At 34.4% G+C, this 20,711-nt stretch overlaps 1 protein-coding gene across 1 annotated transcript in view; it reads right to left on the bottom strand.

Annotated features, from left to right (window-relative positions):
- The window catches only part of Dnah6 (dynein axonemal heavy chain 6), a 275,338-nt gene extending 257,377 nt beyond the window's left edge, over window positions 1–17,961 (bottom strand). Inside the window, exons 1-3 of the mRNA XM_026413801.2 lie at window positions 17,737–17,961; window positions 12,921–13,094; window positions 9,688–9,950 (exon numbers count right to left, since the gene is read on the bottom strand). Of these exons, the coding sequence (XP_026269586.2) occupies window positions 9,688–9,950; window positions 12,921–13,094; window positions 17,737–17,961 (662 nt within the window). The remainder of the gene's footprint in view (window positions 1–9,687; window positions 9,951–12,920; window positions 13,095–17,736) is intronic.
- Window positions 17,962–20,711: the final 2,750 nt, after the last annotated feature.

Genomic DNA, 20,711 nt, shown 5'->3' with positions numbered 1-20,711 from the left:
ACAGTTTTGTTACTATATCTCTGTAGTATAGTTTAAGGTCTGATATTATGATACCTCCTGCTTCACTCTTCTTGCTAAGGATTGCTTTGGCTATTCTGGGTCTCTTATTTTTCCAAATGAACTTCATAATTGCTTTTTCTAATTTTCTAAAGAATGTCATTGGTATTTTAATAGGAATTACATTAAATCTTATGACACTTTTAGTAGCATTCATATCCAGGATTTATAAAGAACTCAAAAAAATTAATGCAAGAAAAAACAAATAAACCAATCAATAAATGGGCCAAGGAATTGAACAGACACTTCACAGAAAAAATCCAATTGATCAACAAATATATAAAAAGTGTTCAAAATCTCTGGCAATAAGAAAAATGCAAATCAAAACTAAGATTTCATCTCATTCTAGCCGGAATGGCAATGATCAAGAATACAAACAACAATAAATGTTGGCAAGAATTTGGGGAAAAAGGTATACCCCTACATTGTTGATGGGACTGCAAATTGGTGCAACCATTATGGAAAGAAGTATGGAGATGTCTCAGAAAACTTGGAATGGAACCACCACTTGACCCAGTTATCCCACTCCTTGGTTTATATCTCAAGCACTTAAAATCAGCATATTAGAGTGATGCACCCACATCCATGTTTATAGCAGCTCAACTCACAATAGCTAAACTATGGAACCAACCTTAGTGTCCTTCAACAGATGATAGATAAAAAAATGTGGTATATATTCACAATGGAATATTACTCAATCTTAAAGAAGAATTAAATGATGGCATTTGCCAGTAAATAGATGGAACTGGAAACCATTATGCTAAGTGAAATAAGTCAGTCCCTAAGAACCAAAGGCCAAATGTTTTCTTTGATATGCAGATGCTAATTCACAATAAGGGGGGTGGCTAGGGGAGAATAGAGGTACTTTAGATTAGGCAGAGGGCAATGAAGGGATTGGAGGGTTATGGGGGTAGGAACAATAGTAGAATGAATTGGACATTATTACCCAATGTGCATATATGATTACACAACTGTGTGATTCTATATCATGTACAAGCAGAAGAATGAGAAGTTATACTCTATTTATATATGATGTGTCAAAATTCATTATACTGTCAGGTATAACTAATTAGAACAAATTAAAAGAAGAATGACCATCTGGAGTTGTGGCTTAGCAGTCAAGCACACGCTAAGCATGGGCGAGGCCTTGGGTTCCATCCTTAACACCACATAAAAATAAAATAAAGATATTGTTTCCAACTACAGCTAAAGCAAAATATTTTTTAAAAAAGAATGACAAAAATAAATAAAGTTTTTTTCAGAAGACAAAACTATAAAAACCTTCTTATATATGATTCAAGAAATATAGTTTTAAAATCAGCAAATAAATGATTAGTCTTAACTTAAGATCTAAAACTTCCCTTTCCAAGAACTAACAAAGAAATATTTTAAGGGTGACCCAGAGAGGCCTGCCCCAGCTCCCGGCGGTTCAGCGGCCCTTTCGGAGAGGCGCCCACGCTCTGGGTTCCTTATTCACTAAAGCGTGGCTCCATAGCCCAATACCAGGGTACATATAGGCTTGAAGCTACTGCTGCCAGGAAACTAGGATATCACCGCTAAGGACAACAATAAGGACCTGGTAATACGTCACCAAGGTCCCAGTGGCCCTGGGTACATCAGAGGTTTCTTTACTAGGGGTGCTAACAGTTATCCTGTTGCTGAGGTAACAGGGAATCTTACATGGGTTGCCTCTCTCTTGTTTCTCCTACTAACAGCCAACTTCTTATGATTACCCTCTCATTAGTCATATAATCTAATACCTCTATATTTTCACATCCTACCCTCATAAACATCTCAACCAACTCCCCAGACCCTCTCACCATTAGAAACTGTAAACCATTATGCAAACCTATTGACTATATGGTAGAAGATAACAAAACTCACCATTTCTGATTATAGCGACAGAACTGTAAATGTAAAAATAGAAGATGACTGATCTATGGCTGTACTATCAGATATACTGAGTGCTGTAATATTGATCTCCTCCTTAAAGGTGATTATTTGTAACCTGCAGGGACACTATAAGACAATAGGGCAAAAGCTGTAATACCTCTGATCTACACTGCAAGAGAGGAAGACACATAGACATCATGAAAAAACAAGGGAGGAAAGTGCCCCAAACAAACCAAGATACTGCAACAATAGAATTCACAGATAGCATAGTAGATGAAATGTCAGAGAAAGAGTTCAGAATATACATAATTAAAATGGTCTGGGAATTAAAGAATGACCTAAGTGAGAAGATACAGGCAAAACTCAATCACTCCAACAAAGAGATAAGAGAACAAATACAGGTAGCAAGAAATTACTTTAAGAAAGAGATAGAGATTCTGAAAAACAAACAAACAAACAAACAGAAATCCTTGAAATAAAAGAAACAATAAGCCAAATAAAAAACTCAATTTGAAAGCATCACAAACCAACTAGATCACTTGGAAGACAGGACCTCAGACAATGAAGACAAAATATACAATGTTGAAAATAAAATTGACCTCACAGGGCTGGGGATATGGCTCAAGTGGTAGCACACTCGCCTAACATGTGTGAGGCACTAGGTTCAATTGTCAGCATCACAAAAAAATAAAATAAAGACATTGTGTCTACTTAAAAACTAAAAAATAAATATTAAAAAAAGTTGATCTCACAGTGAAGATGGCAGGAAACCATGAACAGAACATCTAAAAATTATGGGATAACATCAAAAGACCAAATTTAAGATTTATTGGGACAGAGGAAGTATCAGGGATTCAAACCAAAGAAATGTGCAATTTCTCTCTTTTTTTTTTATTGCTAGGACTTTATTTTCTTTGTCAAATGGAAGTTCCATAATTTAGAATGTGCAATCTCTTCAATGAAATAATATCAGAAAATTTCCCAAGCATGAAGAACGAATTGAAAAATCAAATACAAGAGGCCTGTAGGACACCAAATGTACAAAATTACAACAGATCTATACCAAGAAACATTATAATGAAAATGCTTAGCATACAGAATAAAGATAGAATTTTAAAGGCCAAAAGAGAGAAAAATCAGATTACATATAAGGGAAGACCAATTTGGATCTCAGCAGATTTTTCAACCCAGACCCTCAAAGCCAGGAGATCCTGGAACAACATATACCAAGCTCTGAAAGATAATGGATGCCAACCAAGAATCTTATATCCAGAAAAATTAAGCTTCAGATTTGTTGATGAAATAAAAATCTTCCATGATAAATAAAAGCTAAAGGAATTTATAGCAAGAAAGCCTGCACTACAGAACATTCTTGGCAAAATATTTCACAAGGAGGAAATGAAAAACAACAATGAAAATCTGCAAAGGAAAGAACTACAATAAAGGAAAAGCCAACCAAAGGAGAAACTAAGTCAAGTTAAATACCAAAAATAAACAAAAATGACCAGAAATACAAATAATGCCTCAATAATAACCCTCAAAATTAATGGCATAAACTCAACAATCAAAGACACAGACTAGTATTGGATTAAAAAAAAAAAAAGAGGGCTGGGGATGTGGCTCAAGCGGTAGCGCGCTCGCCTGTCATGCGTGCGGCCCGGGTTCGATCCTCAGCACCACATACCAACAAAGATGTTGTGTCCACAGAGAACTAAAAAATAAATATTAAAAAAAAAAAGACCCAACAATATGCTGCCTTCAAGAGACTCGCCTCATAGGAAAAGATGTTCACAGACTGAAGGTGAAAGATTGGGATAAAATGTACCGTTCACATGGTCTGTGTAAACAAGCAGGGGTTTCCATTCTCAAATCAAATAAAGTAGACTTTAAGCCAAAGTTAATCAAAAGGAATAAAGATGAACATTTTACACTGTGTAAGGGAACCATACATCAACAAGACATAACAGTTATAAATATATCTACCCCAAACAATGGAGTATCTTCGTTCATAAATCAAACCTGAGAGTTCAAGAGTCAAATAGACCACAACACAATAATTCTGGGTGACTTTAATGCACTTCTTTCACCGGTGGCTAAATCTTCCAAACAAAAGCTAAATAAACTATAGAACTCAATAATACAATCAATAACTTAGACTTAACTGACATATATAGAATATTTTATACACTTTCTTCTCAGCAGCACATGGATCCTTCTCTAAAATAGACCATATATTATGCCACAAAGTAACTCCTAGTAAATATAAAAAAGTAGAGATACTACCCTGCATGCTATAAGACCACAATGGAATGAAATTAGAAATCAATGATAAAATAAAAAATAAAAGCTACTCCAACACCTGGAGACTAAATAATATGCTACTGAATGAACAATGGGTTGCAAAAGATATCAAGGAGAAGATTTAAAAATTCTTAGAGGTAAATGAGAATACTGATACAACATATGGAAATCTCTGGAACACTATTCAGGCAGTTCTAAGAGTAAAGTTCATTGCATAGAGTTCATTAATTAGTTCATAACAAATAACTGACCTAACATTACATCTCAAAGTCCTAGAAAAAGAAGAACAAATCAACACCAAAGGCAGTAGAAGATAGGAAATAATTAAAATCAAAGCTGAAATCAATGACATTGAAACAAACAATTGAAAAAATTGACAAAACAAGAAGTTGGTTCTTTAAAAAAAATAAATAAAATTGCCAAACTATTAGCCATGCTAACGAACAGAAGGAGAGAGAAAACTGAAATTACTAACATTCATAATGAAAAAGGAAATATCACAATGGACACTACAGAAATACAGAAGATAATTAAAAATTATTTTGAAAATTTGTACTTCAAGAAAATAGAAAATATCAAAGGCATCGACAAATTTCTAGAGGCATATGATAGGCCCAAACTAAATCAGGATCATATGCACAATTTAACCAGATCAATTTCAAGCAAGGAAATAGATGACACCATCAAAAGTCTACCAACCAAGAAAAGTCCAGGACCAGATGGATACACAGCCAAGTTCTTCAAGACCTTTACAGAAGAGCTAACACCAATACTCCTCAAACTATTTCATGATATAGAAAAAGAGGGAACACTTCCAAACACATTCTATGAGGCCAATATCACCCTGATTCCAAAATCAGACAAAGACACTTCAAAGAAAGAAAACTTCAGACCAATATCTTTAAGGAATATAGATGCAAAAATTCTCAATAAAATTCTGACAAATCAAATACAAAAACATATCAAAAGATAGTGCACCATGATTAAGTAGGGTTTATCCCAGGGATGGAAGATTGGTTCAACATATGAAAATCAATAAATATAATTCATCACACCAATAGCCTCAGATAAAAATCATATGATCATCTCAATAGATGCAGAGAAATCATGTGATAAAATACATCACCTCTTCATGTTCAAAACACTAGAAAAACAAGGGATATCAGGAACATATCTCAACATTGTAAAAGCTATCTATGGCTAACATCATTCAAAATGGAGAAAACTGAGAACAAGATAGGGACACCCTCTTTTACCACTTCTACTTAACACAGTTCTTGAAACTCTAGCCAAAGCAATTAGACAGATAAAATAAATTAAAGGGATATGGATAGGAAAAGAAGAACTCAAATTATCACTTATTTGCTGACGATGTAATTCTATACCTAGAATAATTCCACCCTAAATCTTCTAGAACTAATAAATGAATTCAGCAAAGTAGCAGGATATAAAATCAACACCCATAAATCAAAGTAATTTCTGTACATCAGTGACAAATCCTCAGAAACAAGGAAAACCATCCCATTTACAAAGCCTAAAAAAAATAAAATAAAATACTTGGGAATCGACTTAATGAAAGAGGTGAAAGACCTCTACAACAAAAACTACAGAACAATAAAGAACTTAAAGAAGGCCTTAGAAGTTGGAAAGATCTACCTTGTTCTTGGATAGGAAGAATTAATATTGTCAAAATGACCATAATACCAAAAGCATTATACAGATTCAATGCAATTCCAATCAAAATCCCAATGACATTCCTCATAGAAATAGAAAAAGTAATATGAAATTCATCTGGAAAAATAAGAGACCCAGAATAGCCAAAGCAATCCTTAGCAAGAAAAGTGAAGCTGGTGACATTACTATTCCAGACCTTACGCTATACTACGGAGCAACAGTAATAAAAACAGCATGGTATTGGCACCAAAACAGACCAATGGTACAGAATAGAGGACACAGAGACAAACCCACATAATTATAGCTATCTCATATTAGACAAAAGTGCCAAAAATATATATTGCAGAAAAGATAGCCTCTTCAACAAATGGTGCTGGGAAAACTGGAAATCCACATGTAACAAAATGAAATTAAACCTCTACCTCTCACCTTGCATAAAACTTAACTCAAAGTAGATCAAGGACCTACTTAAACCAGAGACCTAGAACCTAATGGAAGAAAAAGTAGGCCCCAATCTCCATCATGTCATATAAGGTCCCAACATCCTTAATAAGACTCCTGTAGTGCAAGAATTAAAACCAAGAATCAATAAATGCAATGGATTCAAAATAAAAAGCTTCTTATCAGCAAAAGAAACTACCAGTGAGGTGAATAGAAAGCCTACAGAATAGGAGCAAATCTTTACCACAAGCACATCAGATAGAACACTAATCTCTAGGATATATAAAGTGCTCAAAAACCTTAACATCATAAAAACAAATAACCCAATCAATAAATGGGCCAAGGAACTGAACAAACACTATGCAGAAGAGGATATACAATCAATCAACAAATATATGAAAAAATGTTCAACATTTATAGCAATTAGAGAAATGCAAATCAAAACTAAGATTTCATCTCACTCCAGTAAGAATGGCAGCTATCAACAATAAGTGTTGGTGAGGATGTGGGGGAAAAGCACACTCATACATTGCTGGTGGGACTGAAAATTGGTGCAGCCAATCTGGAAGGCAGTATGGAGATTCCTTGGAAACCTTGAAATGGAACCACCATTAGACACAGCTATCCCACTCCTTTGTTTTATACCCAAAGGACTTAAAAACAGCAAACTACAGGTATGGCCACATCAATGTTTATAGCAGCACAATTCACAATAGCTAAATTATGGAACCAACCCAGATGGCCCTTCAGTAGATAATGAATAGAGAAACTTTGGTGTGTATATATATATATAATCAAATATTACTCAGCATTAAAAGAGAATAAAATCATTATATTTGTAGGTAAATAGATGGAGTTAGAGAATATAATGCTAAGTGAAGTAAGCCAATTCCAAAAAAACCAAAGGTCGAATGTTTTCTTTGATATGAAGATGCTGACTCATAAGGTGATGGGGGGTGAGGAGCAAGGGAGGAATGGAGGAACTTTAGATAGGGCAAAGGGAATGGAGGGGAAGGGAGAGGGCATGGGGAAAAATGATGGAATGAGTTAGAAATCATTACCCTAAGTACATGTATGAAGACACGAATGGTGTGAAAAATACTTTGTGTACAACCAGAGACATGAAAAATTATGCTCTATATGTGTAATATGAAATGAATGGCACTCTGCCATCATATATAACAAATTAGAATAAATACTTTAATAAAAAAGAATATTTTAAAAAGCAGTAAGTTATTGATGGGAATTAAAATATCAAATTAAACATTAAAACTATTTTTAAGATCCTTTACGGGCCTTAAGTTCAGTTATGTTGATTTTCTCAATTTTAAAAAGACTATTTTCCTTCTTTCTCTCTTGATCCCAAATCTCCTTCTTCTACCATCCCATTTATTTTTTACCAATCTCAAAACTAATATGTTCAAACTCAAATGGCTATTTCTCTTGATGAATCTTGTCTATTTAGTCATTTGTGTCTCAGTTAAGAGCAACTCTGCTTTTCCTCTTGCTCAAATGGGTCACTGAGGTTATTCTGGACTCTTCTCTAGTTTTCTACCCTATATGTAATCTGTAAAAGCATCTTGTTGGTTTTCTCTTCAAATTCCAGAGTCAGTCCTACATCTCCACCACTTGACTACAAACTACCACCTGGTCTATTTCTCACTTGAATAATTAAAGGCTTTGATTTTTATTTTTCCTGATTTAACACATGCTTTCCCAAAGCCTTTTCTCCACATTAGCCAGAATGATCCTTTTCAAAATATAATTCAAATCTATGTGACACTTATTTATTAAAAATCCTTCAATGGCTCTCCATTTTTTTCCCTCACAGTAGAAGCTAAAGTGAGATTATGGCTCAGTGGCAGAGCATTTGCCTAGCATGTGTAAGGCACTGGGCTTGATTCACAGCACTGTATATAAATAAATAAAGATTCATCAAAAACTAAAAAAAAAAATAAAATAAAAACTTGTGTGATCTGTCCCCAATCTCTTTCACTCTATTGTAAGCATATCATCCTCTTCTTTACTCCCTTGAACATGCCAGCTATGCTCCCACCTTGTTTGCATCCATTTTCCTGCTGCCTGGAGTGTTCTTCCCCTGCACCATCACATAATTCACATCTCCTTCAAGTCCTTATTTTAATACCTGTTTCTCAATAAGGCCCTTGCTGACCATCACAATTAATTTACAACCTCTCACCTAGCACTATTATCCTACTTGATTTTGTCTACAGTATTTATGATCCTTTAGCTTTCTACATAATTTGTTCATGTATTATATTTATTATTTTCTTCCTCTGTTGAGATGCAAGCTCCCTGAGGGCAAAAATTCTGATCTGAATGGTTCACTAATACATCTCTGGTACCTCAACGAGTTCCTGTTCCAGAGAGGGTGCTCAGTAAATTTAAATTAATTTATTGGATGTTTGTAAGGATCTTTGATCTTTCTACAAATTATTTCTCACTCTTATTAAAATATTTTAGATTTACAACAAATCTCCCATTTTACATTTTGATTAGAACATTTTCTTTTCTTTTCCTTTAACCCAGAAGGAAAACTGTCTTCAGTGTCATCTGACTTAATCAAAACTATAGCCCTGAGTAAGGAGAAATAATAGAACAGAGAATGGGAAAGGCAAATCAAGGAATTTGGTGGCAAAACTAAACTATCATCACCATCAAGGAAGACTGTTTTAACAATTGCTATCAGCTCAACTAAATAACAGAGAAAAACCAGTATCATCTTTCAAGTATTCTAACCAACTATCATCTATGAGGCTGAACATTAAAGCAAATCAGAGTCACAATTATGTGACTGTTCAAATTATAGCAACAAAAAAATGTGTGTTAAGCAACAATGGAAGGAAAGCATGTATATACTATTAATCTCTATGAATACCCTAAGTTATCAAGCTCATTTTATTAAAAAAATTCCTTATTTCTTCTCTATAAAGGGAAGCTGGAATGACATATAAATGAATCAAGTATCATTACTGTTTATAAATTGTCATCTACTATTCTCATTAGTCACAAAATACCAAAAATGTTCGTAAAACTCATTAAAATAGATGTTATAACATTATATAAATAAATAAATAAGAAGTACAACAGTGTAGTGTTCCATAAAATAGTTAATTTTTATAAATAGATAAAGGGAAGATAAATGGGAAAAACAGAATTGTAATTAAGATTTATTTATCATTGATAATTAAAATTGTTTTATCACATTTATCATTAATATCTAATCAATTATGAATAATATTTATATTCTTATTTGTAATGTTTAATACTGAATTAATTACTTCATAAAAAAGAACTCACTTTAGATTATATGTATTGTATTCAATGGAAGACTTTGGCACTGCAGGAATCATATAAAGAAATCCAAGATTTTCATTTTCACGTATTATTTTGATGATTTGCAAAGGATCACGAATGTTGGCTTTAATGACTTCTTCTGGGTCTTGGAAAATATACGTGGGGTAAGTTGATGACCTACTCCCAAAAAGACCTCTTCTTCCAATACCTGTACGAGGCTGTTTTTGAGGAGAAGGAGCGAATGCCTCTTCAGAGGATCGACGGATCTAAACAAAGCCAATTAAAAAGCATGAGTTTTTGTCGGGTTAAAAGGAAAAATATGAAATATTACCCCTAAAGTCAAGCATTTTGAAACTTAAAAATTTTAAACTATTGTCCTTCTCAGTACTCCCTATCCATATGCCCACTCCATTCCCACAAAACAGCCCCCCCACCAGTGTCAGCTCCCATTTGCTTCTCCTCTCTATTAAGTCCATGTTTATTACATCCAAATACTATAAACTCTCTGGTGTTCAGGAGAGCTCACCACTCTCCTTGCTTGGTTGCTCTGCTTCAATCCTGGCTGTGGCATCTCCACTTAACTTCCTCAGCTGTTCTGACAACCTTGATGTTTTTCAGGGAGTGAAATCTTGGACATCTGTTATCATAACTCATGATAAACTACTCATGATAAATGTGAAGGGTGGATACAATCAGTATTAGAAAGCATGCTGTAGTGATTTTATTTTAGTAACAAATAATTGCCTGCTCTGAATGCCAGTGCTTCTCAAACATAAATGTGCACATAATTTGTTAAACTACAGATTCTGATTCAGTACCACTGGGGTGGAACCTGAGATGCTATACCTCTAACCTGATCATAAGCAATGTGAGTCTTGTGGGCCCACTGTCCACACTTGGAACAGCAAGGCTAAGTATCATCCTTGTCACAATCACATATTTGAGCTTTGCTCTTCTCTTTGGGTTTCATTATCTGTGACTTCAGTACCACTCACACCCTTTTGTTCCTTAAAAAACAAAAACAAAAATCCTTTGGGGTGGCATTGGCCACATTCTTTCCTTTCATAAAGTTTCCTTGTCTGAGGAAATTTGACCCTACCTCCAAAAGTTATCACCTTATATCTCTGAGAGTACAAGGGTAACTAGTTTAAAGATAATAGAATAACCATAGTGGACCTGCTTTGTTAAATGCTTTCTGCATAATTGATAGAGGATGTCATTTCTGTAAAAGTTTATTACCACAAACTCTGTGGAACAATTTTCCCAGAAAGTTTATATTCAGAGGGATTGTTATTCTTTATTTTTGGTTAAATATACCCGATTGAATAGTAGTTTGAGAGGAGAAACCCAGCAAACAGAGCTAAAAGAAACACATTTTTGAACTCAAAAGATAAAATATGCTTATTTTACTTATTGGCCATAGATGGCAGCAATGACACTGTTCTTTGATGTGAAAGAATAGGTCAAAACTGATACCCAGATCAGGGAAAATGTGTATCATCTCAATGTTTCAACAAGGGCTACAGTCAACTTTAATATTTTTGTCAGATTAAAGTATCAACATTTTAACAGAAATACATTTATTTTCTTTATTGTGTCTTTTTTTAAAAAAAGCTTTACTGCATTCTTTAGAAACAGGACTACACATTTTCATCTGAGGACTTATTTCTAATTATGTAATGGTGGGAAAATGTCGATTTAGCAGTTACATATGTTACGATGAGGAACAAAGAAAGCATTTATTCAGAAAATATAGAACACCTATAGGATGTGCCTAATATCTTCCTTAATTACCAGAAGCCTTCTCTCCTCTCTTTTCTTCTTTTTTTCTTTCTCCTCTTCTTCTCTCCCCTTTTCTTTTCATTTCTTCTATTTTCCCTCCTCTCCCTCCCTTCCTTCCTACCCCTTCTAGGAAATCTTCATTGTGCATTTCCATTCTAAATTTATCGTAAGAAATCAATACCTGAAAAATTGCCTTCTCCTTAGAATAAATACCTTCTCCTTTTGCTCGGAATCTATTTTTCACATTTTCCTGTAAGCCCTAACTCTTTATTGAATTCTTCCCTGGAATGATACAACCAGGAAGCATAGTTTAACAGGACCTAACAGTCCTTTCAAACTTCCTTTGCAACCCTGATATCCATACAATTATTCTTTTCTTCCTTTTCAAACTTAAGCCCTGGGAGCCCATTTTATGTCAAGTTAATTAGTCTATGAGCATTCAATCTTTTCTGGCTGTATTTAAGATAGGTCTCTCTTCACCTCACAAAAAACCCTATTAATTGAAGCTATATAATTCTATATAATTCTTCTTCTGTTTTCTTTCTCTTGGACTGACCTCACTCAAACCCATGGTGAGCTCCTGTCTACCTGGATTCTCCCCAAACCCCTATCTCTCCTAATTTCTCAATCTCAGTGACTTTCCACTCATTCCTCTGAGCTTAGCACAACTCTCAAGGGTGGCTTTTCCTGCACTGACTGTCCCCTGGTCACCAGGGGTTTTTGGTGGAAGTATTCCTTTCATTCAGTTCATCATTTTTTATCTTAAATGAGCAACAATTATTACTACACCCTACTGTTCTTGAGTGTTCACTTGTCCACCTATCCACTTCCAAACTCTGAAGTTCTCAAGAACAGAATTTCAACTTGGTATTTCTAGCACTATAGCCCAATGCCTGAATCAAGTATCAAAATGTCCTCCAACCAAAATCTCGGAGAAATCTTGGCTCTATTGGTATCTTTACTATAGGTATGGTCTTTGCATTTTCTCCCATTTCTCTTTCTTTTTATCTATAGATAATCAATTAAAGCTGAGCTCTAATAAATTTCTCCTCTAAGCTACATTTGGCCTTGCAAGGCAACTTACCCACTCTGCAATTCTCACCAGCTACAAACATTGTCTTTTGAACTGACTCAGTGTCTATTTTAGTGTCAGGCACCCAAGTCCTCAAGGATTCCCATTTTTGGTAAAAAAAAAAAAAATGATGAAAAAATTAAAGTAAAAAATTCAATACACTGTTTTTTAGCATGAAAGAGATAAAAGACACTATGCATATGCTGAAAATTTTTTTCATGTTTCTCCTCTACTGTCCAAGTTTTCCTCAAGTAGGAAGAACTGAGAAATATTTCCCAATCACATATGCAACCTTCTAAAAATGATTTACCTCCTGTTTTATGAGTTGAAAGCATTTTAGTGACACTGTACAATATTAAAATTAAAAGTATCAGTATTATACCTGCTTTTTTTTCACATCATCTTGAGGCTCAGCAAATGAAGTAGGTGATTTGATAGATTTTCTTTCTGCTGAGCTTGGTGATCCTTTAAGGATTCCACGAGTTCTTAATTGCGATCGGTTCTGTTCATATATGTATTCTGGCTGCTGATGATCTTGATAGACTTTTAGCACTGGCTTTGGGGAATACAGAGTCATGTTAATCTTTTAACATTAGTGTGAACTTGCTGTGTTCTTCATTACCTTTACACTCTTTCCCTGTAGGAAACTAATCTCCTTCCTAATTTCCTAAAAGCCTCAGCCTTAACAGCAACTACTACCATTGTCTATTCCTCACTTATTGCTTAAATAAGAGTTTTCTACTTGGTTTCCATTAGTTTTGTACTTTAATTTACTAATGAATACCTCTGGGAGTAAGATTATCACAGAAAAGCTCACCAGCATGAAATCATATGTCTCCTAAGTGTACAGCACAAACTTTTCACTATCACTCTACTGTGAGAAGGAATTTTCAATATAACAATTTGTGAACCTGAGGAAGCAGAGGGAAGTCATTAGGGCAAGCAATGGTTATGAGAATGGGGAGCCCTAATTTTTCCAACAAACACTCAGTGGAAAATATGGCAGGAAAAATAGAATAAAAGGGAAATTATGTATGCATTCTTCAAACTCAAATTCTCAGGTTACTGAGACTGAAGATTAGAGTACAAATACAGAAAGGAGAAGGTAAGGAAAAACTTGTAGGCTTTAGATTGGAATTAAAAATGTAAGTGTGAATTCAAGATTTTAAAAATTACAAACATACACATATACACACCTTCTAGTCCTGTATATTTAAAGTTCTAAATGCAATTATGTCCAAAGTAATATGTACACATTGTGACTACATCTTGGTTTATAAAATTCCATTTCTTGCTAAAATGAGTGCCTAACTCCTTGTTGAAGGCATGAAAAATACAAGGTAAACCTTGAACTCTTGTCATGCTGGAAAGCAAGGAAGTACTCAAAAATTGTTGTCGACATGTCAAAAGATATTGAAATTTAAGGATACGCTCCCAGATACTTTAAATATAAAAATGAAAAATTATACAGATTAAGTACAATACTAAATTTTTTTAGAAGTTATAAATCCATACTGATATTTTAAAGTATTTAAGATAGGAAATACAGCTGTTCTCTATAGAAAAATGCTAATTAATAAGTATATGGAATAATCTGAGTATCAAAAGTACATAGTCAATTTAAATATATTAAATAAATAAAAGCCATGAATCCATGGATTTTTTATTGTCAGAGGAGAGAGAGAGAAGGTAATGTTATTATTATTTGAAGATCATAACTGATAATCATAAATGTTATGATAGAATTAGAAAACCCATATTTTGCCTTCTCCAGTGTAATATTTGATTCAGGTAAGAATCATCAGTGGAGACTAAAGTTATTTTGTAAAATGTTTTTGGGAAATGTGATATTTGCACAATGTGAAAATATCAGCTGCAGATTACCTATTAACTTACCAGTCACAATCTTTTATTTATTTATTTTTTACTTTTAAAAATATTTTTTAGTTGTAGATGGACAATACCTTTATTTTATTTATTTATTTTTATGTGGTGCTGAGGATCAAGCCCAGTGCCTCGTACATGTGAGGCAAGCCCTCTGCCACTGAGCCACAATCCCAGCCCACCAGTCACAATTTTAAACAAGTGTTTAAACATCATGAGTAGAGATGTTATATACTTCCTGATCTGGTAAAATATAAAGTTCACAATATTACCTATGAAGCATTACTACCAAAAATGTTTAAGCTGACTCTTATCAGACTCAGAGAGACAGAAAATAATGTAAAGTCAAATGACACAATAAAGAAAACATCAGACATATCCAGAACGTGCAATGGTGTTACACGATAGGTGGGGACTCTTCAGTCAATATTACCAAAAAAATTAGTTATAGGACTCTTCTAGATAAAGAGAAAAAAGAAACATAACTACAAAATGCCATACTTTAATCTTAATTAGATCCTTGTTAGGGGTGACAAGTTTTTAAATATATTTCAGGAACCAATGGAGAAATTTCAGTGTGGACTAGATTTTGGATGATACTATGGAATTAGTAATTTTCTTAGGGCTGGGGATGTGGCTCAAGCGGTAGTGCGCTCGCCTGGCATACGCGCAGCCTGGGTTCGATCCTCAGCACCACATACAAACAAAGATGTTGTGTACGCCAAAAACTGAAAAATAAACATTGAAATTCTCTCTCTCTCTCTCCTCTCTCTCTCTCTCTCTCAGAGATATTTCCCAATCCTAGTCTATTAAAAAAAAGTAATTTTCTTAGGTGTGAATATAGAATTATGGTATGCAGGAAACTGTTCTTAGGATTGCATGCCTAAGTATTGAGAATTAAGTGTTACTTTGTTTACAATTTACTTCAAATAATGAAGTAACAGCATATATAACAAAATATGTCATAAGCATATGACAAAATACTGACAATTCTTGGAATATAAGTGGAAAGTATATGAGTACTCATTGTGTTCTTCTTTAAACTTTCCTGTATATTTGAAAGTTTTCATAAGAAAAAATTGGAAGAAGTTGAATATTAAAAATAAAATGTCAAAACCACAAACAGTGGGATAGATTCATATAAATCCTAGTAGTGGTTATCTCTTTCTGATACAGCATTAAGATTGGAATGAGGCATAAAAGGCAGTTGAGCTATATATCAGGGTATTCCTTTAAAAATAGATATTAAAGCAAACTAGGCAAAATCCAACATTGTTTTGTTTACATATTTTCTTAACTATGTATTTGAAATTTTCAATAAAATAGGAATAAATTTCTTAATATAATTATAGAGTACTTAGAAAAATCAATAGCACATGCCTATTACTCTTAATAGGAAAACCTTAAGGCCATTATTAAGTCAAGAACAAGATCATTTTCACTCTCACCTATATAATTAAATTCTTAATTTAGAGAATCACAGCCTTTGGGAAAGGAGTCCCTTGTGTTTCTCCTTTGCTAGCAAAACAGTAAACCTTCTTTTTCCTTTTTCTAAAAAAAAAATTATTTGGAGCATTTAGAATAAAGTTTTTCTCTGAAGGGTCAGATAGTAAATACTTTAAGGTTGGATGTCATACAGTCTCAGTTACAACTACTGAACTCTACCACAGTTCTATAAAAGTAGTCTTAGATGGTATGCAAATAAATGGATGTGGCAGTGATCCAATAAAGCATTATTTATTTTAAAAAAGTTTACAGAATTGGATTTGACCTGCAGGCCATAGTTTGCTGAATTCTAATCTAGAAAATAAAGTAATTGGTGTAAACACAAAAAAAGGCAAATTTATCTAATTGTCAATGATGCTTCTTATATATCTTGAAAAACGAAAGCTTAACACTAAATATAAGAATTTAAAATGATATTAGTGAAATTCTGGTTAAAAACAAACATACAAAATCCATTTGCTTTTCTGTGTACTGAAAATAAAGGGAAGGACATCTTTTCAAAATAAAGTATAAAGTGAAGTAAACTAAAGTAGTTAAGAACTTATTTGAGAAGTACACAGCTCTAGTAAAGGAAACTACTTAGTCTCACTTAGGATGAAAAACAAAACTTGCAAAAAAATAAGAAAATGCTAGATGTGAATTGTGGGAAAATCACATGATAATCTCCATACATACAATAAAGGCATTTGATTAAATTCAATATCTACTTCTAATAAAATAATTAATAAAAAATAAGATGCAAATTGCAACAAGAACAGTGATGTCATTTAACATCTTTCAGTCTTGCAAAAATAAAAGAACTGATAACATCTGCTTTGATAAAGATGTGGGTAAACAGGCACTCTCCTCCCTGTTAGTGGAAAAATTGTTTAAACCTTTCTGTAGGGCAAATGGGCAATATTCTGTGACCTACAAAACAGTACTTCTAGGAATCTTTTTATGTACAAAGACATTCAATGCAACATTATCTGAAATAGCAAAAAATCAAAACATAAAACAACAACAACAAAAAGAATGAATTCCCCTTGACCAGTTAATGTGTACCATATTATGGCATCCTTGCAACAAAATCCAATTCTCCTGTTAAAGATATCTCCATGTGCATGAATTGGAACACTTTTTATATATTTAAGTAAAATAAACACTTGAAGATCAGTATATATTACATAAGCTTACTTTTAAATTATACATATTTATAGACATTGATATTTACAAATATAGTTTAAAAAACATACAAAACATTTTGAAGAGCACTTAACAACTAGTTATAATAAATATTTGAGGGTAAGGGATAAGAGCTTTTATTTTTTACTTTATATACTTTCACAGTTCCTTTTACATGCATTGACAATTACTCAAGGACATAACTTATTTCTTAAAATACAGTATTTTCAAAAATGCTGAAAAATTTTCAGGACACTAGAAATGTACTTTGAAAATAATAAAAACTACACAACTATATGTAATAATTATACTGGAGTCCCCAGTATTAAATAAATACACTGATATTTAAAAAGAGTCTTATAATCTACATAGTTAGGAATCTATATTCTACAAAATTCTAGAGAGGATTTATCTGCTAGAAAACTTGGTTCACTTCTGTATCCACCAATTTAAATAGTGCCTAGAACTTAATATTCATTGAATAAATGTTTACAGTGTGTATAACTTCATAAACAAGTTTTTAACTTTTAAGGTTTTCATGCCTTCTTGGTCAAAAGGCTGGAAATGACATCCATTCCCCTAAAGCAATTTTGCAACTTTCTCTGTAGCCTGAAAGTGGGTAAAATACTAGGTTTTTAACTTACCAGAGGTTCCAGTTTTATAGGTTGCTGTCTTTTTCTTGTCCTCTGCTGTGCTTTTGTGGTGTGCTTAAATGTCAGTGTTTGTGTATCAGTTTCAATTCCTGTGGATTTTACAGAACTCATTCTTCCCCTTGCTTTTATACTATTCAGTCTTGAAAGCACAATATTTTCTACAGTATCTTCAGTATCTTCCAGGTCGATTTCATCATTTGTGGGCTGAAAAGACATCCTTACTTCTAGAAAGAATAGGTAAGAAAAAGAAAAATGAAAAGCCAAGCAGAAGGATTGGGGGAGGAGATATATGGGGGAGGAGATATATGGTGGAGGAGGACCTAAGGATAGGGAAGAGATTAATTTGCTGAAATCCCCTAAAGAATACCAACCAAAGTTATACCAGTCTTTACAAACTGAGGACTTAAACCAGAGGAATAAAAATTAGGAACTATATCTGGGATACAAGAACCCCTGGGGTGGAACCCAGAGATTTGCATTTCTAACAAGTGCTTGGGTTTTGCTGCTGATGGGGCTGATCTGGGAACCACACTGGTGGAGATTTGAAAGGATGAAGAGAAGTGCATTGAGATCAGTGTTTTGAGATCAATGTTTTTTTTTTTTTTTTAGATTTGAGTATGCAAAACATCTCCTGGGAACCTTTTTTTCTTTCTTTCTTTAAGCAGGTAATCCTAATACCTACAATCTGAGAAATAAAAATCTACATACTCAAGAAAAAAACCAAGAAACAAAGAATTGACGACTAAATTCTAACAGTGTTTCTGGAGCTTTTCTGGGCAGGAAAATCACATTAAGAGCTTGTTAAAATTCAGATTCTGATTCATATAGTTTGAGTAGTAAGGTCCTAAAAGTGTGAGCCTTTTGTAGAAATCTTGCACTCCTTATCATTGCCCACACTCTCATCCCATTTGATGGGTGGGGGTATACTTCAAAATAGTATTATAACACAAAAATTCTTAAACCAGGTGTTGTCATACCTAGGTCTTAATCCAGTTCAATGCTGGCCAATAGAAATTTGAGAGCCTTCTATGCAATTTTAATTTTTCAAGTAACTAGGAAAAAAGAAAACAGGTGAATTAATTTTAACCATATTTTATCTAACATATCCAAAGCCTCATTTTGGGCACAATTCAATGCAGGACTAGCCACACGTATCTAGCGGCTACCATATTGAATAGCGAAAGGTCAATATTTGACCACTCCCTATATTGCTATTTTTCACTTTCCACCCCTGGAATATGATAGGTAAATAGGTAATTAGTGAAATGCCTTTACGATCAGATGACTTTCTATGTCTCTCTTAACCTTTCCTTCTGCGCTCCGAAAGCTAGGCTGTGTTTCTGGCCCAGAAGTCGGAGGCCGGCTCCAAGGCTCGGTCCCATAAGACTCACCAGGTTCGACTAGAGCAGCCACTGCGGAGGGGTCTCCAAAGACCGAGCAACGCCTGGTCTAGGAGTTGGAAGCTCTGGTCTGTACTGTTTCTCGTTGCCTAGCAGCCACCAGCTCCCGCCCCCTACCGACACCCACTGCGCCCTGGCGCCACTGCGTAACCCATTGCCACGGTAACGCCTTAGCTCGCCACTGCTCTCGGTCCTGCAGCGCTGCCAGTAGCTGAGCCAATCAGTGCCTCAGGAATATTTCCTAGGTCGCTGGTTGGTAGGTAGCCTGCGGTAGTCGCCCAGTTTCTTCTCTGAGCAGGTAACTGAGAGCTGTCTAGGTGCTGCAGGATAGGGCAAGAGCAGTAATTAATTCTGTTCGTTTCCTTATGGACAGTCCACGCTTATTGTCTCAACCTCTTACAGGAATCTCTTTTCTGTTTTCCCTCAAGAGGCTAAATACTGACTTGACGTTCGCTTTAATATCAAATTCGCTAGTTGGAAGAATTGAAAAAAATCTCAGGGGAGGGATGTGTTGTGTAGAAAGCTGAAATCCCACTCTCCAAGGGCCACCATCCTAGTCCCTGCCCCACGCACCGAGATGCTCCCCAAGACCTTAGGAATGTCACAAGCCGTGCGGTTCATTGACATAAAATAGCCCGAAAAGCAAATTTGTAGAGAAATTTTAGAAAGCAGATTAGTGGTTGCCAGGGCAGAAATTTAATAGGTGCGATGTTTCCATTTGGCTGATGAAAATATTCTGGAACTAGGTAATGGTGATAATTGCACAATAGTGTGAATGTACTAAATATCGCTAGCGATTAATGTTGTGTTTAATACACAAATTTGTTGAATAGATTGCAGACTGGACACAACTCAAGAGAAAATAAGTTATCTGGAAGATTAGAAAGAAGTTATAAAAATAAGGCATAAAAATCTAATGATGGAAAATACAGAAGGTAAGATTCATAAGAGGATTCTGAGGCAAGGCCTAAATTTCACTAAAATCTAGTCTAAGAAGGAAAGGAAAGAGAAAATGGGGTATTTTCAGAGATACTGGCAGATAAAGACATTTTCTGAGAATTTTCCCTAGCTGAAGTTAGATTAGACTTGGCCTTAAGGTGGATAAAACCTATTTGAGATGATGATATTCTATCAGAATTAGGTTATGCTTCAGCTCAAGGTATCCAAATGATTAAGATGTAGAATTGTAGCAGAATGGATCTCATAATTACTGAGCAGCTGAATCTTTTGAAGGAGCTTCAAGAACTATAGAAAAGGCACTATGATTTTTGACATTTCAGTAGATTTTTTTAAAACTCATGTCAACTTGTTCCTATTTCTCTGTTGTGATGTGCAATAACACCTTTTGAATAAAACTGTGTGCCTCTCTTTGGAAACAAAAGGTACAATAAAAGATAGGAGATTGTCTCATTTGAGAAAGAGAATGTAGTCAATTAGGAAAACCCTAGGGACAAAGTGAAGGATGATAGCTACCAAAAAAAGGGGAAAATGAACTGCATCTCTGAGGCTGTAGTGGTCTTTATTTTTAAACTGGTGATAACCAGTGACACTACTAAAGGAGAAAGG

The sequence above is a fragment of the Urocitellus parryii genome, chromosome 12, assembly GCF_045843805.1.
Source record: "Urocitellus parryii isolate mUroPar1 chromosome 12, mUroPar1.hap1, whole genome shotgun sequence".
NCBI lineage: Eukaryota > Metazoa > Chordata > Mammalia > Rodentia > Sciuridae > Urocitellus > Urocitellus parryii.
This window is presented reverse-complemented; position numbering and strand designations above follow the sequence as displayed.